The 23,640-nt window shown below is 46.8% G+C and overlaps 1 protein-coding gene across 1 annotated transcript in view; it reads right to left on the bottom strand.

The window, feature by feature from the left end:
• LOC141271406 (uncharacterized) overlaps positions 1 to 23,286 on the bottom strand; it is a 128,220-nt gene extending 104,934 nt beyond the window's left edge. Inside the window, exons 1-8 of the mRNA XM_073681492.1 lie at positions 23,228 to 23,286; positions 22,375 to 22,524; positions 22,066 to 22,245; positions 21,859 to 21,982; positions 21,682 to 21,779; positions 21,393 to 21,483; positions 14,274 to 15,373; positions 2,574 to 2,631 (exon numbers count right to left, since the gene is read on the bottom strand). Coding sequence (XP_073537593.1) covers positions 2,574 to 2,631; positions 14,274 to 15,373; positions 21,393 to 21,483; positions 21,682 to 21,779; positions 21,859 to 21,982; positions 22,066 to 22,245; positions 22,375 to 22,452 — 1,729 coding nt within the window. The 5' untranslated portion in view covers positions 22,453 to 22,524; positions 23,228 to 23,286. The remainder of the gene's footprint in view (positions 1 to 2,573; positions 2,632 to 14,273; positions 15,374 to 21,392; positions 21,484 to 21,681; positions 21,780 to 21,858; positions 21,983 to 22,065; positions 22,246 to 22,374; positions 22,525 to 23,227) is intronic.
• Between the last annotated feature and the right edge of the window lie 354 nt (positions 23,287 to 23,640).

Genomic DNA, 23,640 nt, shown 5'->3' with positions numbered 1-23,640 from the left:
ATTTTTAATTTGCAACCTGATGGAGGTCAGTATAGATGGACTAATAGAGAAAGTCCCACACACTGCTAGAAGGCCAAATATTTTTTCAGAGCTAGATGCAGATAAAAATTATATTCAATTTGCAACCTGATGGAGGTCAGTATAGATGGACTAATAGAACAAGTCCCACACACAGCTAGAAGCCCAAATATTTTTTCAGAGGTACTGTAGATGCAGATAAAAATTATTTTTAATTTGCAACCTGATGGAGGTCAGTATAGATGGACTAATAGAATGATGCTATGCCCAAACTAGGTGCAGTAAAAAAATTGGTATTCTATACACAGGTGGTATATCTTGCAACACAGATAGGCTACTCCACTGACTAACACACTCTGCAATAGGCCAAAAAGGATTAGCTTTGCTAGATTCAGCCAAATGCTGTGAAAAAACTTGCACAGCACTGGCACAGACCTGCCTGGCAAAAACTGATAGGAACTGATGTAACCTAGTCCTGAAAAGGACTCCAATTACAATTAGTCTTTACTCCCACAATCTATCTATTTAAGAGCACAGACCTGCCTGATAAAAGTCGTAGGAAATGCTGTAACCTAGTCCTTAAAAGGACTGCAATCACAACTATTCCCTACTCCCAAGCTATCTGTAACATAGTAACATAGTAACATAGTTTGTAAAGCCGAATAAAGACTTGCGTCCATCAAGTTCGACCTGTAGATTTGTGCGAAAATTGGCTTGAAATTAACAAGGTATAGCGCACACAGCAACAGCGGTGCCGTCTAACACGCAGCTGCAGCAGTGAGAAAATGGTGGCGACGGGGAAAATGGCTTGGTCTTATAGGGCAAGGACATGTGACATACACTGCCAATGACACATGCCCTTGCTTGTATGAAAAAAAGCACTTCGCTCCGTGTGTGCGCTGCTGATAGGCTGACAGATTGCACCTCCCCACTGTAAATGCGGGAAAGAGAAAAAAAAAATGGAGATCTTCATTGTTCCTGCAGAGATCCATCCCCTGCCCCTCCCCCCACCCCGCTGTACACTCAAACTGCGTATTAACATTAATTTTCATCATTACTGAGAAAAAATCCAGTTATGATTTTGGTGCACGAACAGTTATCGAACATAACCTCGAACAGCCGAATTTTTCTCAAATTGTTCGTGTTCGCCGAAAGGCTCGAACACCGCCCAAAACAGCTCGAATTTGAGATTGGCGAACAGTTCGAGTAGAACAATGCTCATCTCTATCCAGGACCTGTTCTGGGCCAGTCACTGGCCCTGTTATCCCGCTGGATGATGAAGGCCAGAAGGCAGTTTGTTACCAGCATTCTGGGCTCTCGGGCCACAGGTGACAGCGCCTAGGTAGGCTGTCTCCCTGAGGAATAACAACATTTTCCTATTTGTCCGACAGGCTGAGGATCCAACTCGCCTACCATCCTGACCGACTGTGAATATTTCCTCATTGCCACTCTGACAGACTGTGGGACACACCTTCCCACCCCTCTGACAGGCTATGAGTACCTTTTTCCATCCTCCTGCGAGACGGTAGGACACACATTTTCCTCAACCTGCCTGGTTGTGGGACATAACCCCAGCCGGCCCGGGGATTGGGAAGGTAAGACCTTCCCTGCTCTCCTTATTACTTTAGAAGCTGTGCTAACTATGGGCAGCAACCATTGGCCATGTCACGGTCTGTCATGACACTGGTCAGCTGCATGGGACCCCCTTACTTATGATCCCTGTGCTTCTTCCCATCTTTTCCTGTTTCCTCTGAAGCCATGCTAATCATGGGGCAGCTACCACCGACCATGTCACCGTCTGTCGTAACACTGGTCAGCTGCATGAGACCACCTGCTTCATGGTCTTTGTGCCTGCTCCAAATCACCCATATCACTTATGCAGGCTTCTTAAGGGGATCCTTGGCAACATCACCACGCATCATGACATTTCGCGTGACTTTGCGATCAACCCATTTATTGTGTCTGCTGTGATTGGTGCTATCTCAGACAGCAACAATCACAGCATTTCAAGTTTTTATTTTTTAAACTTTATTTTGACATCGCTGGGATTGGCAGGTTAGAATGCAAGGGAGGGGGAGGCGGTACAGCCCCCCCGGGGTGACGTGCATAGATGGCCCGCTATCAGAGACAACAGCCATCTTAGCGGGGTGACGGGAAATGTCGGTTCCGTATGTATACTTAGCGGGAACGCAGCTCCTGCAGCGCATCATATATACGTCACATGTCGGGAAGGGGTTAATGAGATATTATTGTGGTAAAGTCATACAAAAAATATTCCCCATATGTAATTGTTATCACAGTAATAGTACATTTATTACTGGAGATAACAGAGGAGCGGCCGTCTGTCATCTGTTCACCAAATATATGTTACATCAGTTACATTATATTATATGGAGCCTAAAATGGCGACAAAATACAACTCATCCCGTAATAACCTGATACAGAGGAAAGAGAAAGGTCACAGCACTAGGAATAAGGGAGGCAGAGGTCACAATAGTCTCAGCACTGAGGGGGTTAATGCGGCCTGCGCCCAGTAATGGGGGAGCTCCACATACCTCCACCTGCAGAGCCGCCACCACATATATGGCTGTTCTGTGCGCACAGGACCTGTGATGAGGTCACAGGAGGGGAGGAGTCAGGGGTCACATGATCAGGGGCCTCAGTGGATGCAGGACTCTGCTGTGGCATTAACAGAGCAGTGTGTGTACGAGGTGTATGAGGCAGAGTCGCATGTGTACGATGTGTGTGGAGAAGAGCCGTGCAGGGTCGGACTGGGGCATATATAGTGTATAGCTGTATATAGTGTACAGGTAATACAGGTATCACCAGTGACACTATACACAGGAGCTTTGTACATAGTATATAATGTATAGTGTAGCTGTACAGATAACACACTGACTCACCGGTGAAGTCTCTAGGGAGAGAATTGGTTTATTTAGTTAAATAATAGGTATTCCAGAGCAATATACACTGCTCAAAAAAATAAAGGGAACACTTAAATAACAGAATATAACTCCAAGTAAATCAAACTTCTGTGAAATCAAACTGTCCACTTAGGAAGCAACACTGATTGACAATCAATTTCACATGCTGTTGTGCAAATGGAATAGACAATAGATGGAAATTATTGGCAATTATGAAGACACCCTCAATAAAGGAGTGGTTCTGCAGGTGGGGACCACAGACCACATCTCAGTACCAATGCTTTCTGGCTGATGTTTTGGTCACTTTTGAATGTTGGTTGTGCTTTCACACTCACGGTAGCATGAGACGGACTCTACAACCCACAGAAGTTGCTCAGGTAGTGCAGCTCATCCAGGATGGCACATCAATGCAAGCTGTCGCAAGAAGGTTTGCTGTGTCTGTCAGCGTAGTGTCCAGAGGCTGGAGGCGCTACCAGGAGACAGGCCAGTAACACCAGGAGACGTGGAGGGGGCCGTAGGAGGGTAACAACCCAGCAGCAGGACCGCTACCTCTACCTTTGTGCAAGGAGGAACAGCAGGAGCACTGCCAGAGCCCTGCAAAATGACCTCCAGCAGGCCACAAATGTGCATGTGTCTGCCCAAATGGTTAGAAACTGACTCCATGAGGGTGGTATGAGGGTCCGACGTCCACAGATGGGGGTTGTGCTCGCAGCCCAACACCGTGCAGGAAGCTTGGCATTTGCCACAGAACACCAGGATTGGCAAAGTCGCCACTGGCGCCCTGTGCTCTTCACAGATGAAAGCAGGTTCACACTGAGCACATGTGACAGACGTGACAGAGTGTGGAGAGCGATCTGTTGCCTGCAACATCCTTCAGCATGACCGGTTTGGCAGTGGGTCAGTAATGGTGTGGAATGGCATTTCTTTGGAGGGCCGCACAGCCCTCCATGTGCTTGCCAGAGGTAGCCTGACTGCCATTAGGTACCGAGATGAGATCCTCAGACCCCTTGTGAGACCATATGCTGGTGCGGTTGGCCCTGGGTTCATCCTAATGCAGGACAATGCCAGACCCCATGTGGCTGGAGTGTGTCAGCAGTTCCTGCAAGATGAAGGCATTGAAGCTATGGACTGGCCTGCCCGTTCCCCAGACCTGAATCCGATTGAGCACATCTGGGACATCATGTCTCGCTCCATCCACCAACGTCACGTTGCACCACAGACTGTCCAGGAGTTGGCGGATGCTTTAGTCCAGGTCTGGGAGGAGATCCCACAGGAGACCATCCGCAACCTCATCAGGAGCATGCCCAGGCGTTGTAGGGAGGTCATACAGGCACGTGGAGGCCACACACAATACTGAGCCTCATTTTGAATTGTTTTAAGGACATTACATCAAAGTTGGATCAGCCTGTAGTGTGTTTTTACACTTTAATTTTGGGGGTGACTCCAAATCCAGGCCTCCACTGGTTAATAAATTTGATTTCCATTGATGATTTTTGTGTGATTTTGTTGTCAGCACATTCAAGTTTGTACAGAACAAAGTATTCAATGAGAATATTTCATTCATACAGATCTAGGATGTGTTATTTGAGTGTTCCCTTTATTTTTTTGAGCAGTATATATATATATACACACAGTACAGACCAAAAGTTTGGACACACCTTCTCATTTAAAGATTTTTCTGTATTTTCATGACTATGAAAATTGTGCATTCACACTGAAGGCATCAAAACTATGAATTAACACATGTGGAATTATATACTTAACAAAAAAGTGGGAAACAACTGAAAATATGTCTTATATTCTAGGTTCTTCAAAGTAGCCACCTTTTGTTTTGATGACTGCTTTGCACACTCTAGGCATTCTCTTGATGAGCTTCAAGAGGTAGTCACCGGAAATGGTTTTCACTTCACAGGTGTGCCCTGTCAGGTTTAATAAGTGGGACTTCATGCCTTATAAATGGGGTTGGGACCATCAGTTGTGTTGTGCAGAAGTCTGGTGGATACACAGCTGATAGTCCTACCGAATAGACTGTTAGAATTTGTATTATGGCAAGAAAAAAGCAGCTAAGTAAAGAAAAACGAGTGGCCATCATTGCTTTAAGAAATGAAGGTCAGTCAGTGCGAAAAATTGAGAAAACTTTGAAAATGTCCCCAAGTGCAGTTGCAAAAACCATCAAGCGCTACAAAGAAACTGGCTCACATGAGGACCGCCCCAGGAAAGAAAGACAGGAAAGAAAGACCAAGAGTCACCTCTGCTTCTGAGGATAAGTTTATCCGAGTCACCAGCCTCAGAAATCGCAGGTTAACAGCAGCTCAGATTAGAGACCAGGTCAATGCCACACAGAGTTCTAGCAGCAGACACATCTCTACAACAACTGTCAAGAGGAGACTTTGTGCACCAGGCCTTCATGGTAAAATAGCTGCTAGGAAACCACTGCTAAGGACAGGCAACAAGCAGAAGAGACTTGTTTGGGCTAAAGAACACAAGGAATGGACATTAGACCAGTGGAAATCTGTGCTTTGGTCTGATGAGTCCAAATTTGAGATCTTTGGTTCCAACCGCCCTGTCTTTGTGCGACGCAGAAAAGGTGAACGGATGAACTCTACATGCCTGGTTCCCACCGTGAAGCATGGAGGAGGAGGTGTGATGGTGTGGGGGAGCTTTGCTGGTGACACTGTTGGGGATTTATTCAAAATTGAAGGCATACTGAACCAGCATGGCTACCACAGCATCTTGCAGCCAGAGCATGAAAAGGTTGTTGGTTGGATACCAGATAATGCTTCAGTTTGCCACCACCACCACCCTGTCTTCCACACAGTCCAGTCTCAGTATCAGTGAGCCTGGACCACATATTTCTCACCCTGATCCTCCTTCCCACCATGCAGTGCCCAGAGACAAGTGATTTCACACTTGGACACTCTGAAGAGCTGTTCACTTTTCCATTTATAGATTCGGGCCTCTCGCCTGGCCCACTTCAAGCGGGGCAAGAGATCACATGTAGCGATGCCCAAATATTTGAGCAGCCACGATCACACGAAGGAGACGGTGGGAAAATGCAATTACTATCGTAAGAGGTGGATGATGATGATGAGACAATTGCCAGCAAGTCAGGAATAGGCACTGGGTGCATACGTGGAAGATGAGGTGGTGGACGTTTAAGTCGCTGACCTAACCTGGCGAGGTGACATGCATAGCGAGGACAACAGCACAGAGCGCAAGGTAGGCATAGAACCACAACAGGTAGGAACAAGCAGTGGGGTGGCCACAGACACAAGGCAGGCAATTGTTCCCCGGAACACCAACACAAGCGTAGTTGCCAGTCCAACTGTTAGGTCTGGCTCTTTTTTAAAGACTGTCCAGTTAACCCCCAAAAGGCCATTTGCAATATCTGCCATGCCAGCATCAATAGGGGCAGCAAAACTTTCAACCTGACCACCACCAGCATGCTCAGGCACATGACAGCAAAGCACCCGACTAGTTGGGCCGAATGCCAGGGTCCAGAAACAGTGTCTGCGGGTGACACCACTGCCTGTTCCGCTGTTGTGCATGCACGCCAATCCCCTGTCCATGACGCAGGCAAAGATGCCTACCACCCTGTACCTGTCGTTGCACACTTGCAACCACCATCAGCAACCACGTCCTTGTCCTAGCACAGCGTTCAGTTGTCCCTACCCCAGTCCTTTGAACATAAGCGCAAATACGCAGCTAACCACCCACAGTCCACAGCACTTAACTGCCACATTTCTCGGATGCTTGCACTTGAAATGTTGCCTTTTAGGCTCGCAGTGACGGAATCTTTTTGCAACCTCATGGTGGTGGATGTCCCTCTGTACTCAGTCCCCATCCGCCACTATTTCTCAGAACACCGCCTCCCTACACTGAGGATTGCGGGCCCTGGGTCAATCAGGGTTGCCCCCACATCCTACAGCTCCTGCACCTCCTCCTCCACTTCAGCCTCCATTTCCAAAATGGCCAAATCAGTTGGAAGCAGGAAGCACTGCCTTGGCCAAGCAGCAACAGGCACTGCTGAAGCTAATATGCTAAGGGGACAAACCGCACACCGCTTCTGAGTTGTTTACAGCTGTAACAGAGCAAGCAGATCTGTGACTATCAATGCTGAACCTACAGCAAGGCATGTTCATGTGTGACAACAGGCGAAACCTGGTGACGGCTCTGAGGCTAGGCAATCTCGCACACGTACCATGCCTGGCCCATGTGCTCAACCTAGTGGTTCAGTGGTTTCTCAAAACCTACCTGGATCTGCCTCTGCTGCTTGTCAAAGCACGCCGCGTGTGTGCCTATTTTCTAAAGTCACCTACAACTTACGCCGCCCACGCAGTGCTTCAGCAGCGTTTGCAGTTTCAGCTCACCGACTGGTGTGCAATATCACCACGCGTTGGAACTCAATGTAGCATATGTTGGGAAGGATTTGTGAGCAGCAGAGGGGCAGTTGTTGAGCACCAGCTTCAACACGCCTGTCTGTATTCAGTTTAGCCTCTGCACATAAGAACTGTTGAGTGGGCATGGATGTCTGACATCTGTGCCGTCCTCCAAAACTTTGAGGACTCCACCAAGATGGTGAGCGGCGATGATGCTATAATTAGCGTCACCATCCCGCTTCTCTGTCTACTGAAATGCTCGCTGCTCACAATTAAAGAAGAGGCATTGCAGGTGGAGCATGAGGAGATGGAGCAAGGAACTATACAGGGTGTTACCACGCAGCCCAGCCTCATCTCATCTCAATGCAGATTGGATAATAATGAGGAGAAGGAAGAGGAGGAGGAACAGGAGCCGTTTTCCTGTGCTACAGACGGTACTATCCACACAGCAGTCATACCGTTTGTTCAGTGTGGAAGGCCTGAGGAGAGTAATTACTGGTCACACACTACAGGACCCACGCTACAAGGAGAACTTTCTATGTCTCCTTTCCGAGGCGGAGAGGTATAATAAAATGTTGCAGTACCAGAAGGCCCTTGTTGAGGAATTATTAAAAAAATTCCCATCTGAAAACGCTGGCGGCAGAGGTCACAGTTTGTTGGAAAACCAAGGAGTACAGGCGAGGGAGACACAAATATGATGCAGCAGAGGCAGGGCAACATTTTCAAAGGTGTGGGACAGTTTTCTCAGACCTTCCTTATCCTCCAAGGGTGACCATCATGCAACACCCACATTATTTTTTTAAGGTCGTTTATGATGTCCGTAGGAATTTTTTTTTAGAGGCCTTCCTCTTACATTCTGTATGTTATACAGTATGTTCATGTATACCCCTCAGGGGTAAATGTTTTTCAACCCATGCACTTAGTGCATGAGCATTACCACTATAGGAGACCCACTCCTTAATAATGGTAATAATTTTTTTAATGAGGACCTCCTCTACGTCTCTTCAAAGGGGTATTGGAGTGCGTCCAAATTTTTGGCAGCCCTTGCAGTCACTGCATGAGCATTACCACTATAGGAGAGCCACTCCTTAATAATGGGAACAATTTTTTTAATGAGGCCCTCCTCTACGTGTCTTCAAAGGGGTATTGGAGTGCGTCCTAATTTTTGGCAGCCCTTGCAGTCACTGCATACGCAATAACAGTATAGGAGACCCACTCCTTAATAATGAGAACAACAAAGAGTAGTCAGCTGATGGCCCTCCAATAATAGTAAGGGCCGCCTGATGGCCTTGTAAAAATAGGCTTTGTGACTTTCACAGTCCCTCCTTCATAAATGAAACAGGATGTGTCTGATCATGTCTCACATACCACATGGCCAGATAAGGTAGTAAAATGTTAAAATTACATTTACTGGTGAATGTTCAGAGTTGAAAGCAATGCAAAAGTGTAAAACCACATCAAAAACGCTACATGTGAACATAGCCCTAGGTGTGGAGGACAATTTTTGTTTGTGGTCATTTATTTTGACTTATATATAAAAGTCATTACCCTGGAAAGGATGTTCCTTAACATTTTTTTCCAGGAAAATCCATTTTGGCTTCATTTTTGTATGTTTTATTGTCAGTCCATAAAAGTGGCGTAATACTCTGACAACACTGTTCACAGCAGTGAGCTGGGAGTCTGAGATGCTTCCAGGGGTCTTCCCCATGCTGTTCTCATATCATTTGAGCACTGTTTCCCATTGACTTAAATTGGGCTCGTTGACCAGAGCATTACGATTTGCTCAACCCAACGAGCATCCGAGCATTTTAGTGCTCGCTCATCACTAAACATTAGCTGTCCCCACCCCCCACTCCCAATTCATCATTAGCTCTCCCCATCCCCCACTCCCAATTCATCATGTTCACCACCCCCCAATTCATCATTAGCTCTCTCCACCCCCTACTCCCCATTCATCATTAGCTCTCCTCACCTCCCAATCCCAGTTCATCATGTGCTCTCCACACTCAATTTATCTTGAGCTCTCCCCACCCCCCAATCCTAGTTCATCATGTGCTCTCCCCACCCCCTAATCCCAGTTCATCATTCACTCTCCCCACCCTCCAATTCCAGTTCATCATGTGCTCTCCCCACCCCCCGTTCGTTAGCTCTACTCACCTCCCAATCCTAGTTCATCATGTGCTACTCCCCCCCCCCCCTCCAAGACCATGCCAGCGGACCATGCCGGCGAGTATGCGATGACATCATCACGTACGCGCCGACTCCAGCGCATCACAGAAGAGGTGGAGGGACTGCTTTGAAGCTGCACGGCTGTTCAGTTTTGACGGCCATGAGAGCTCCAAGGCTCCCGGCACCGAGATGTATGCCGCCGGTGGCCGAGCTCCGCCACACGGTACCCCAGGGCCCACTGAGCAGGAGCACAAAAGGGGGGACCCCCCTCTCTTTACCTCTGTTCACCGGGCCCCATACAGCAGTAAGGGCAGTAATGCCCTGATGGTGTCGTATAGAGGATCTGTCGGCTCTCCAGTGTGGTGTAGTATATAGAGGATCTGTCGGCTCTCCAGTGTGGTGTAGTATACAGAGGATCTGTCGGCTCTCCAGTGTGGTGTAGTTTATACAGGATCAGTCGGCTCTCCTGTGTGGTGTAGTATACAGAGGATCTGTCGGTTCTCCAGTGTGGTGTAGTATATAGAGGATCTGTCGACTCTCCTGTGTGGTTTAGTATATACAGGATCTGTCGGCTCTCCAGTGTGGGGTAGTATATACAGGATCTGTCTGCTCTCCTGTGTGGTTGAGTACACTGAGGATCTGTCGGCTCTCCAGTGTTTTGTAGTATATAGAGGATCTGTCAGCTCTCCTGTGTGGTGTAGTACATAGGATCTATCCTGTGTGGTATTTTTACATAACTGCATGGTGGGCCCCAAGAATGATTTTTCGCTGGTGGCCCAAGGTACCCCAGTCCGACGCTGGAGAAGTGTGTATGACATGTATAAGGCAAACCATTATGTGTATGACATGTACAGAGCTGAGCCGTGTGTGTACGGCATGTACGAGGCAGAACTGCGTGTGTACGAAGTGGAGCCGCGTGTGTACGACATGAGCGGAGCAATGTGTGCATGTGTACAGAGTGGAGTCTTGTGTGTACGGAAGAGAGCCATGTGTGCGACGTGTATGAGGCAGAATTCTGTGTGTATGACGTGTACAGATGTTTAGCTGTGAGGGCAAGGGCTGAGCATTGTTTCCACCATATGTACAGGGGTGAGCCATGTACAGTTTGTGTCCGTAATGTATACAGGGAGGAGGCATTCATGTGCGCAATGTTTATGGAAAAGAGTTGTGCGTGTGTGCTCCACGGGTACAAGGCCGAGCCATGTGTTAGGGCTGGCAATCTGGTCTGGACGTTAGTACTGGCGGAAATCAGCTTCCTTGCAACACAATCTGTGAGCAGATGGGTTTCTATGACAGCCAGCTAAACCTGAATGCCCCTTGCCTGTCATGTGATTGCTCTTTTGACATCCAGCGTCTGGATGGGCATCATAATAGACAATGACTTTTAGTGCACTGCTCAAACAAATAAAGTTAACACTTATACAACACAATGTAACTCCAAGTCAGTGACACTTCTGTGAAATCTACCTGTCCAGTTATGAAGCAACAATGACTGTGAATCAATTTCTTCTGCTGTTTTGCAAAAGGAACAGACAACAGGTAGAAATGATAGGCAAGTAGCAAGATACCCCCTATAAAGGAGTAGTTCTGCAGGTGGTGACCACGGACCATTTCTCTGTTCTCATCCTTTTTGGGTATTGTTTTGGTCACTTTTGCATTTTGTCATTGCTCTCACTCCTAGCCCTAGAGGTACAGTAGCATGAGGGGGTGTCTACAGTACAACGCACAGAAGTTGCTCAGGTAGTGCAGTTCATCCAGGATGGCACATCAATGAAAGCTGTGTCAACACAGTGTCCAAAGCATGAAGTAGAGTTGCGAAATTGAGTTATTCTACAAGAAAAGCTAGAAACAAAATGAAAGTATCAAGCAATGGTGCCCAGATTCTTTGGGCCTGGATTCTAGTGTCTCTACTCTGTTTAATGAGACTCACTGATCTTGTTCATATAAAGAGATTTGAGAATAATAGAAACAGCCTAAATATGAGGACCTTGTCTGATCTATACAATGGTGGCCAAAAGTATTGGCACCCCTGCAATTCTGTCAGATAATACTCAGTTTCTTCCTGAAAATGATTGCAATCACAAATTCTTTGGTTTTATCATCTTCACTTAATTTGCTTGCAAGGAAAAAACACAAAAGAGAATGAAGCAAAAATCAAATCATTGATCATTTCACACAAAACTCCAAAAATGGGCCAGACAAAAGTATTGGCACTCTCAGCCTAATACTTGGTTGCACAACCTTTAGCCAAAATAACTGCGAACAACCGCTTCCGGTAACCATCAATGAGTTTCTTACAATGCTCGGCTGGAATTGTAGACCATTCTTCTTTGGCAAACTGCTCCAGGTCCCTGATATTTGAAGGGTGCCTTCTCCAAACTGCAATTTTGAGATCTCTCCACAGGTGTTCTATGGGATTCAGGTCTGGACTCATTGCTGGCCACCTTAGAAGTCTCCAGTGCTTTCTCTCAAACCATTTTATAGTGCTTTTGGAAGTGTGTCTTGGGTCATTGTCCTGCTGGAAGACCAATGACCTCTGAGGGAGACCCAGCTTTCTCACACTGGGCCCTACATTTTGCTGCAAAATTTGCTGGTAGTCTTCAGACTTCATAATGCCATGCACATGGTCAAGCAGTCCAGTGCCAGAGGCAGCAAAGCAACCTCAAAACATCAGGGAACCTCCGCCATGTTTGACTGTAGGGACCGTGTTCTTTTCTTTGAATGCCTCTTTTTTTTTCCTGTACACTCTATGTTGATGTTTTTTCCCAAAAAGCTCTACTTTTGTCTCATCTGACCAGAGAACATTCTTCCAAAACGTTTTAGGCTTTCTCAGGTAAGTTTTGGCAAACTCCAGCCTGGCTTTTTTATGTCTCGGGATAAGAAGTTGGGTCTTCCTGGGTATCCTACCATACAGTCCATTTTCATTCCGACGCCGACGGATAGTACGGGTTGACACTGTTGTACCCTCGGACTGCAGGGCAGCTTGAACTTGTTTGGATGTTAGTCGAGGTTCTTTATCCACCATCCGCACAATCTTGCGTTGAAATCTCTCGTCAATTTTTCTTTTCCGTCCACATCTAGGGAGGTTAGCCACAGTGCCATGGGCTTTAAGCTTCTTGATGACACTGCGCACGGAAGACACAGGAACATTCAGGTCTTTGGAGATGGACTTGTAGCCTTGAGATTGCTCATGCGTCCTCACAATTTGGTTTCTCAAGTCCTCAGACAGTTCTTTGGTCTTCTTTCTTTTCTCCATGCTCAATGTAGTACACACAAGGACACAGGACAGAGGTTGAGTCAACTTTAATCCATGTTAACAGGCTGCAAGTGTGATTTAGTTATTGCCAACACCTGTTAGGTGCCACAGGTAAGTTACAGGTGCTGTTAATTACACGAATTAGAGAAGCATCACATGATTTTTCAAACAGTGCCAATACTTTTGTCCATTTTCAGGAAGAAACTGAGTATTATCTGACAGAATTGCAGGGGTGCCAATACTTTTGGCCACCACTATATGTCATCATACAGAGAACTATGGAGATATCGCTATTCTTCTATATAAAATGTGATGTTGCTGTAGCCTTAATATTTTTGTTCATGAGGTCTGTGTATAGATAATCTTATTTCAGCATTACAGTTTGAGATAATGTAGACTGAGACATATTATTTTAATTGGAATGGATCACACCAGATTTTCCAACAAAGAAATACTTTGCAATATGAACATGTTTATTATTATAATATATCGTATTTTTCGGACTATAAGATGCCATTTCTTCCCCAAAATTTGAGAGGAAAATGAGGGTGCATCTTATAGTCTGAATGCAGCATACCAGGGGAGTGGTGGAGTAGGGTCACAGGAGGCAGGGTCGCTGCTGCAGGAAGCCTGTGGCAGGAGTGTGGCGATGCTGTGGGCCCTGGGCTGGGTGGAGGGGGTGTCCTGGAGGTGTGAGACTGTGGGCCCTGGGCTTCAAGAAAATGTTGGCCGTGAAGCAGGAGTCCATGCTCTGTACATTGATTTCCTGGCAGTGAGCCTCAGGAAAAAAGCTGTCGGAGGCGGCATATGCTCAGAATTAGATCTCAGCTCACTGTCGAGCAGAGATCTAAATCTTCACATGCGCCGCCAGAGGCAACCATTTTCCTTAAGCCCACCGCCGAGAAATCAATGTACAAAGCAGGGACTCTGCTCCTGCCTCACCGCTGACATTTTCTTGAAGCCAAGGGCCCGCAGTCTCACACCGCCAGGACACCACCTCCTGTCAGCCCAGGGCCTGCAGCATTGCCCAACTCCTGCTGTCGCCGGTTTCCTTAATCAGCGACCCTGCCTCCTGTGACTCCGCTCCACTTCCGCTGACCCCCGGTAAGCTATAAGCTAAATTCGGACTATAAGATGGGACACCCGTTTTAACATTAAAACATTTTTTTTTCTATTTTCCTACCCAAAATTTGGGGTGTGTCTTATAGTCCGAAAAATACGGTAGATAAGTAAATACATTTGATCACATATGGAAATTGTGGATTGAAAGAGACTGATGAATGGCAGATAGCTGAGATTGGGAGTTAGGAAAAAGAGGGCAGAAGAAATTTTTGCTATTTTTTGGGAGGATTAGAGGGAAAGGTAGCAATACTCTTATCCATATAGTGAATATATGAATATGTAACTGAAATATTCAATGCACATGGAATATTGCATTCAATTTCTTTTTTAGATAACAGATATATATTAGTAACTTCACATGTTTTAATTCTAATGAGAGTTCCAACTAGCTTTCTCGTTTACTTATTTGTCATTACTTTGACTCTCTGTGCGAGATATTTCATGTTTAGTAAGACTCCTTTTGTTGGCAAAATATTTCCCACATTCTAAACTTGAAAATGGTTTCTCCCCTGTATGATTTCTCTGATGACTAACAAGATGTGATTTCTGATAAAAAGACTTCCCACATTCTGAACATGAAAATGGTTTCTCCCCTGTATGTGTTCTTTGATGTATAAAAAGATGTGATTTACATAAAAAATATTTCCCACATTCTGAACATGAAAATGGTTTCTCCCCTGTGTGCGTTCTTTGATGTATAAAAAGATGTGATTTACGTATAAAACATTTCCCACATTCTAAACAAGAGTATGGCTTCTCCCCTGTGTGAGTTCTCTGATGTGTAACAAGATGTGATTTATGTGCAAAACATTTCCCACATTCTGGACATGAATATGGTTTCTCCCCTGTGTGAGTTCTCTGATGTGTAACAAGATGTGATTTACGTGCAAAATATTTCCCACATTCTGGACATGAATATGGTTTCTCCCCTGTGTGAGTTCTCTGATGCATTACAAAATTAGATTTCTTTGTAAAACATTTCCCACATTCTGAGCATGAATATGGCTTCTCCCCTGCGTGAGTTCTCTGATGTGTAACAAGATATAATTTATCTCCAAAACATTTCTCACATTCTGAACAAGAATATGGGTTCTCTCCTGTATTAACTTTTTTTTGTCTAACAAGTTCTAATTTCTGGTTAAAATACTTCCCACACTCTGAAGAAGAAAATCTTTTCTCTTCTGTGTGATTTTTTTGACATGTAACAAAAGACGTTTTGAGGGAAAATCTTTTTCCATCCTCTGTAGTTGAAAACTGCTTCTTTGTTGTAAGATCAGTTTGATTTTTAACGCCTCTTTTGTGACTTTTATTTTTCATAATAATATGTGATGTATCAAAAGATAGAACCTGTTTAAAAGGATCAAATGATAGTTCTTTGTCGTAAAGGCATGATGGTATTTCTGAAGAGGTGGCATAGACGCCAGTTACATCTTGTGTAATATCAAGATCATCTGATTTAAAAAATATAGATGTCAGTTGTCCCTCTGATCTCCTGGTATAGTCACCTGCAAAGAATAAAGATTATTTTTGAATAAAATATCCTGAATCATACTTTTATAACATTTTTAAAATACCGAAATTAATTGCAAGTTATATAGTGACATTCAATTATTCACTCAAAAACAGTTCACAATCCAACAGTAGACCTCAGGGCACCAACCAGTAGAGCATGATGTTTGACTCTCTTTGTTCATTCTGCCTCCCAAATATTGGAATAATAAACCACCATCATTTGTCATAGGAAACATGTTTCCAAATTACTAGTAGATGGAAGACTCTTGAAACTCAACATGGATTCCATAAACCAATCCAGCAAAATCTGATCTTCCAAAGCCAAATGTCCTCCTAGCTTCTGAGCCTTGCAGTGTGGCCAATCGCTGTTAAACATGCTAGCATTGCAGTAACGGGAAGAGCCCACTTAAAATGTAAAGTAGAAATATGGTAAATGTTATTTGCTAACAATTTTGTGTGGTGTCACTATTTGTTTTAAGGACATAAAAAAAATCAATGTTTGAACATTTCTAAATCTTCAACATTTTGGGCTAATTTCAGTTTTTTTTCCCTAAATAAACTCAAAACAAATTAACCTAAAATTGCCACTAATAAAAAGTCCAATGTGTCACATAGAAAGTTTAAAGTTATCACTACGTAAAGTGACACATGTCAGATTTGAAATATAGGGTGTAACATCCCTGGCGGCGTGCTTGCATGGTGCACCACCTCCCACCATGCAAGACCTCAATCTTACCTGTCAGTCCATGCTGCACTCTTTGCTCCAGTACCTGCTCTGTCCATGTCTCTTGTCTGATTGCTTAGGGCGTCGGCGCGGCTTTCTGCTTGTTTCTTCTAGCTACTGTGTGCACAGTCCTAATGCGTCCACAGCCTATTGCTGTGAGTCACTGGATACTTAAACCCCCTCCACCCCCTCCACCCAGTAGGAGGTGCCTGAGCAACACTTTCACTCAGTTTGTCTTTGCAACTGAGTTGGCAGGTCCTGTCCTGTATCTAGTCTGTTCCGCCATCCTGCGGGCTGAGTACCCAGGGCCGCTACCTGTATCTCTGACTTCTAGTCTGTTTCCGCCACCCTGGGGGCTGAGTTCCCAGGTTCGTTCCTGTATCTTGTTCCCGGTTCAGTTCCTGTCTGAACAGTGTCCTAGCCCGTTACTTGTTTCTCTCTATGTCCGTACCTTCCCTTTTCCTGCAGTGTCTGAACCTGCACCTAACTACAACTCGTTTTGTGTCCACTCGCTACTTCATTGTAAGTACCTTGTGTGTATCTGGTTCTGCTTGTCCCCTTTCCCTGCCTCTGTATCTACCTCCTGTGTTCTAACCATCTTCCTGTATTTTCCAGTCTGTTCCATGTGAAAAGAGCCCTGTCCTGTCTGCCTTCACCTTCAGCTCTGTTCTGCTCTGCTTGTTCACCGCTCCGGCGGTTCCGCTCTGCTCCGCCTGTTTACCGCACCTGCGGTTCTGTTCCGCTCCGCCTGTTTACCGCACCTGCGGTTTTGCTCAGCTCCGCTTGCTCACCGCACCTGCGGTTTTGCTCCGCTCCGCTTGTTCACCGCACCTGCGGTTTTGCTCCGCTCTGCTTGCTCACCGCATCTGCGGTTTTGCTCCGCTCTGCTTGCTCACCGCACCTGCGGTTTTGCTCCGCTCTGCTTGCTCACCGCATCTGCGGTTTTGCTCCGCTCTGCTTGCTCACCGCACCTGCGGTTTTGCTCCGCTCTGCTTGCTCACCGCACCTGAGGTTTTGCTCCGCTCTGCTTGTTCACCGCACCTGAGGTTTTGCTCCGCTCTGCTTGTTCACCGCACCTGAGGTTTTGCTCCGCTCTGCTAGTCCACCGCACCTGCGACTCTGTTCCTGTATCCCAGTCTGTACTGGTCCCTATTCAGCCTGTATTCATACCTGCCAGTATCTGACTGTCTGCATTCCAGCCATGCCTGTCAGCACCTGCCTATCTGCATACCAGCTGTGCCTGCCAGTACTGACCTGCCTTCATACCAGCAGTGCCTGCTAAATACCCACCTGCTGTCATACCAGCCGTGCCTGCCAGTACCCACCTGTCTGCATACCAGCTAACCTGCCTGTTCCTGCATTCCCCAGTGTGGGTTAACAGCTGTGACCGGGGTCTGACCTGGAGTAACACCTGGTCCCTCTGCTCGGTTCCTCCCTGATTCAAGGAGTCGACTGAGCCGCCGTGCGACCTTGGTTGGATCGGGTTGATACTTAGTTACGCCCCTCCAGGCACTCCTCGGTTCATGGTACAGTGGGATCACTAATCACGCTCACGCCAGTCAGTCCGGGCGCGAGCGTAACAGTTTGCTCAGGCCATGGTTCCTGTTGAGCCCCACGGCCCTTCGCTCTCAGAGACATTTGAATCCTTGTCTGGCGAATACGTGCACCAAGAAATTTTTTTTTTCTCAAGCTGAGGTCAAGGCGATTTACGCACCAGCCCAAATGGAGCTATCAGCACTCGTTCCTGTGGATCCACCACGGTACTATGGGGATCCAAAAAAAGCCGTGCATTTGTGGAGCAATGCATGCTGCATTTCAAATTCTATGCTCACTATTTTCCTACCGATCGGGTTAAAGTAGCATTCATGATGTCCTACCTAGCGGGTGATGCCTTGAAATGGATCACCCCCCTATGGGAAGCATGGGATCCTATCGTCTCTGACCTGCAGGCCTTCCTGGTGGCCTTTCTAATGGTCTTCGATGACCCTAATCCTGAGGCTTCTGCTAAAGCTTCCCTTCCCAGTATCCTGGAGCAGCCCTGATGGGTAATGTGTGTAGGTAGCCTACCAGTCCTCCAACCCGAAGAGACTGCTGCCCACCCAGAATCCACACAGGATGACTATGCTCCACAGAATACTTCTCTTCCCAACCTCAAGAGGCAGTCCAGACGTGCAAGGCGTAGAGGTAAACCGTCTCGCCAGGTTCTGTCCTCCCAAAGACCTCCTGTTCCCCAGCCTGTAGAGGCAGCTTTCCGTATAGAATCCATGAAGGATGACTATGTTCGTCAGGCAAAGCAGAAGCCAGAACTCAGTCACAAAATCGGATGGCGGTCCTACTGCGGTATTTGTCCAGCGAAGGTTGGAGAATCCCAAGACATTAGGCCTGTAGGAGAGGTTGCCCTTGGCGTTAGTGTTTCCTCTCCACAGATGACAAGGACTGTCTCCGTGGCAAGTGAAGGCCTCGGATTAACCGGAAGTTTCGGGCTTAAAGCCTTGAAGAGTCGGTGTCTGATTCCTGTCCAACAACTCCAGAAGCCGGTTTGGACATTGTCAGCAGAAGGACGAGCCCTACTCAGAAACAGTCAAAATATGTCCGTACAAATTAAGCTCCAGATTGGAGCATTACACATGAAGAAGTTCACATTCCAGGTGCTGTCTGGTTTACCCACAGGTCGTCCCAGAGCCGAGAGAATTAGTGCCCGCTCAGGTCTGGAGATCCTGCATGGTGTTTCCTGGGGGACTGCTGAGGTGTAAGGGGTGTCCAGTCCCCATATCTTCAGGACAGTCAGCAGTTTCTTCTTCTTCTTCACCAGATCTGCTAGTCGCTGACTCGCTGTGCGCTGAAGTCTCCGAAGGAAGGGAAGCAGAGGCATTGTCCCCACACAGTCCCGACGATTGTATCAATGATCTGGCTTTAGGCACCGCCTCGCCTCGCAGACGTGTCATCTCAGAAACCAGACTGAGGTTGGTCCCTAAGCAAGGATCCTCCATCTCTAACAAATCTGGCAATAAGTCCATCAAGGCGGTGGCTACCTCCAAGTCTCTGCACCCCTCCAACCAGGCAGAGAACTTCCAGTTGTCTCCTGAATCCTCCGGGGTGCTACCTGATAACAAATGGAGAGAGACTTTTCTGCACCCTGTATCTGGTACTTCGCCCACTTCATCCAGTAAGCTTGGCAAAGTGCACGTCAAGGCGGTGGTTTCCCCAGAGTCTCTTCACCCCTCCAACCCGGTGATCTCCAGTTGTCCTGTGAATCCTTTGGGGTGCTACCCAATATTAATAAGTGGAGAGAGACTTTCCTGTGTCCTGTTCCTGGTACCTCGCCCACTTCATCGGTTGCCGAGGATGGCCCGATGGAAGGAAGCATCCTAGTTACAAAGATGATGAAACCAGCTTTGTTCCCTCTAGTGGACAGAAGAGGAAATCTTCTTGAGGAGAAGGATCGGTCTCCAAATTCTTTGCAGAAAATCCTTGCTGGCTGGAGGAAGAGGGGGCGTAAAGGAGGGGGGGTACTGTAACATCCCTGGCGGCGTGCTTGCATGGTGCACCACCTCCCACCATGCAAGACCGCAATCTTACCTGTCAGTCCATGCAGAACTCTTTGCTCCAGTATCTGCTCTGTCCATGTCTCTTGTCTGATTGCTTAGGGCGTCGGCGCGGCTTTCTGCTTGTTTCTTATAGCTACTGTGTGCACAGTCCTAATGCGTCCCCAGCCTATTGCTGTGAGTCACTGGATACTTAAACCCCCTCCACCCAGTAGGAGGTGCCTGAGCAACACTTTCACTCAGTTTGTCTTTTGAAACTGAGTTGCCGGGTCCTGTCCTGTATCTAGTCTGTTCTGCCACCCTGGGGGCTGAGTACCCACGGCCGCTACCTGTATCTCTGACTTCTAGTCTGTTTCCGCCACCCTGGGGGCTGAGTTCCCAGGCTCGTTCCTGTATCTTGTTCCCGGTTCAGTTCCTGTCTGAACAGTGTCCTAGCCCGTTACTTGTTTCTCTCTATGTCCGTACCTTCCCTTTTCCTGCAGTGTCTGAACCTGCACCTAACTACAACTCGTTGTCTCTGTACTTCTGTTTGTGAGTTTTGTGTCCACTTGCTATTTCATTGTAGGTACCTTGTGTGTATCTGGTTCTGCTTGTCCCCTTTCCCTGTCTCCGTATCTACCTCCTGTGTTCTAACCATCTTCCTGTATTTTCCAGTCTGTTCCATGTGAAAAGAGCCCTGTCCTGTCTGCCTTCACCTTCTGCTCTGTTCTGCTTGTCCACCGCTCCGGCGGTTCCGCTCTGCTCCGCTTGTTTACCGCTCTGGCTGTTCTGTTCTGCTCTGCTTGTTCACCGCACCTGCGGTTTTGCTCCGCTCTGCTTGTTCACCGCACCTGCGGTTTTGCTCCGCTCTGCTCGTTCACCGCACCTGCGGTTTTGCTCTGCTAGTCCACCGCACCTGCGGCTCTGTTCCTGTATCCCAGTCTGTACTGGTCCCTATCCAGCCTGCATTCATACCTGCCAGTATCTGCCTGTCTGCATTCCAGCCGTGCCTGTCAGCACCCCACTGTCTGCATACCAGCAGTGCCTGCCAGTACCCACCTGGCTTCATACCAGCCGTGCCTGCTAAGTACCCACCTGCTGTCATACCAGCCGTGCCTGCCAGTACCCACCTGTCTGCATACCAGCTAACCTGCCTGTTCCTGCATTCCCCGGTGTGGGTCAACAGCTGTGACAGGGGTCTGACCTGGAGTAGCACCTGGTCCCTCTGCTCGGTTCTATTCTTTTCTCACAGAAACTGAAAAGTCAGAATAGAGGGAAACTCTGCTGTTATTGTACAGAAATTCACACTTAGCCAAGATTAAAAATTTAATTTAATTTACTCTAATATTAAGGTGGATTATTTTCTGGCCTCTCAGATTCAACAATCGATAACTCCAGTACAAATTACCTCTAACCTACTGTCTCCTTCCCTGTTATCCTGTAGAATGTAAGCCTGCAAGGGCAGGGCCCTCTCCTTTCTGCACCGGTAAGACATTTTAAGTTTGTTTGCGGTAATTTATATTTGTATGAAACCCCTTCTCATGTACAGCACCATGGAATCAATGGCTACTAAAAATAAATAACAACAATAATAAATGCTCAAACTAATGGAAACATTTTTGGGTACAGGAGTATGTAGTGGTATAGTGGCAGAATGTTGACCACTTGATTATGATGTGGCTGGAATACCATTCCAAAAGAGCAGCTAAAGCCAGTGAATGAGAAAAATCTGTGACTTCTCTGCATTTAGTGGTTACTACTCACCTGGGTAGTCATAAGCAGGAGTCTCCTCTTTACACCGCTCATCACCAATCACATATGTCTCTGTAGTATTAATATGGGTCAGATCTTTACCCTGAAGCAAATATTGTAAAAGTCACAGACAGATGGAGAAATAACATCTATGATCAGCTCTAATCCTGTCATCTCCACCGTTCTCATTACACAAGTATAAAACATATAATACTGGTGGATAAAACAAGACTGATAATAAGACCTTCACAGCCGTCTACACATTTTACAGGAGATCTCACGACACATTCTCTCCATCTACCTGATCATCCTGAGGAACATTGGGATTTTCTTGTTTACAGTCCTGTGGAAGAAGAGGTTGGGGACATCTCTCTGGTGTTGTCATCAGATTGGGTAGAACTGGAGGAAACATAAACAGTGGCTGAATTCATTCTTTACATACAGATAATTATAGGCCGTGTGTATTTTGTCCTATTACCTGGTGATGTGAGGGACTGGGGAACCTCCATCATGACGTCCTTGTACAGATTTTTGTGTCCTTCTAAATACTCCCACTCCTCCATGGAGAAATAGACGGCGACATCCTGACATCTTATAGGAACCTGACACATACAATGAAACAGTCACACCCCCGATTCCTTCATAGCATTACTGTATAATGTCCCAGCATTCCCAGCAGTGTCACCTCTCCAGTCAGCAGCTCAATCATCTTGTAGGTGAGCTCTAGGATCTTCTGGTCATTGATGTCCTCATGTATCAGGGGGTGAGATGGAGGCCCCATGATTGGGCTCAGGGGTCTTTCCCATCCCTCAGACACAGGAGCCTGACAGCGCTCACTAGAGGTCTTCTTCACTACATTGTAATCCTGGTTATGGAGAGACACATTAGTAAATCTCACTACAGACATTTCCAGAGTCCTCACCTCTCCAGTTCTGTCCATCTGTTATTCCCATAGATAAGAATGATGTAATGTGACGTCATCAGAATATCTCACCTCTCCAGTAAGCTGGAAGAGGATCTCTAGGGTAAGGTGTAATATCCTCTCCGTCATCTTGTCCCTGTCCCTATCCATCCTGGATGGGTCAATCAGGAAAATTCTCTTATATAGAAGATCTCCACTGAGAGGATCCGATATTGTAGGAACCTGAATGGGAAGAAGATGAAGCCGATGTAAAGTAATAAAGAACCCTGAGTTCTATTGGAGATAATAAGGGGAAACATATCAGGAGATTTTGTATTTATTATTTCTCGATTCATGGAAAATCCCTTTCATCTCTCCTGCTCTTTGCCGTTACTGTACATCAGATGCAGTTTTCTCGCTGTCACATACTATTACATGATGACAATCGCACGGGTTGTTTAACTCCTCGGATGCTGTGGTCAATATCGACCATCTCATCCAGGTGATTAAACGTTACATCAGCATCTCGCTATGTGATCGCAGGACGTCGATTGTTACCATGGCAGCCAGGAAAAATAACAAACGTTCTGATATGCGGAGATTGATGACATAAATGTGATATTTCTTCCCAAGTAATGAGAAATTATTGTGGAAAAGTCATACAACAAATATTCCCCATATGTAATTGTTATCACAGTAGTTGTACATTTATTACTGGAGATAACAGAGGAGCGGCCGTCTGTCATCTGTCACCAAATATATGTTACATCAGTTACATTATATGGAGCCGAAAATGGCGACAAAATACAACTCATCCCGTAATAACCTGATACAGAGGAAAGAGAAAGGTCACAGCACTAGGAATAAGGGAGGCAGAGGTCACAATAGCCTCAGCACTGAGGGGGTTAATGCCCCCTGCACCCAGTAATGGGGGATCTCCACATACCTCCACCTGCAGAGCCGCCACCACATATATGGCTGCTCTGTGCGCACAGGACCTGTGATGAGGTCACAGGAGGGGAGGAGTCAGGGGTCACATGATCAGGGGCCTCAGTGGATGCAGGACTCTGCTGTGCTGGTTGTCATGGTGCTGGATGAGGTGGAGGTTATGTGTGGGGTCAGGAGGGGTTTACAGTGTGGATGTAGCAGAGCCGCGTGTGTACGAGGTGTACGGAGCGGAGCCGCGCGTGTACGAGGTGTACGGAGCAGAGCCGCGCGTGTACGAGGTGTACGGAGCAGAGCCGCGCGTGTACGAGGTTTACGGAGCGGAGCCGCGTGTGTACGAGGTGTACGGAGCAGAGCCGCGCGTGTACGAGGTGTACGGAGCGGAGCCGCGTGTGTACGAGGAGTACGGAGCAG

This window comes from Phyllobates terribilis, unplaced genomic scaffold (assembly GCF_046119375.1).
Source record: "Phyllobates terribilis strain yellow unplaced genomic scaffold, ASM4611937v1 Scaffold_5__5_contigs__length_657084704, whole genome shotgun sequence".
Classification (NCBI taxonomy): Eukaryota; Metazoa; Chordata; class Amphibia; order Anura; family Dendrobatidae; genus Phyllobates; species Phyllobates terribilis.
This window is presented reverse-complemented; position numbering and strand designations above follow the sequence as displayed.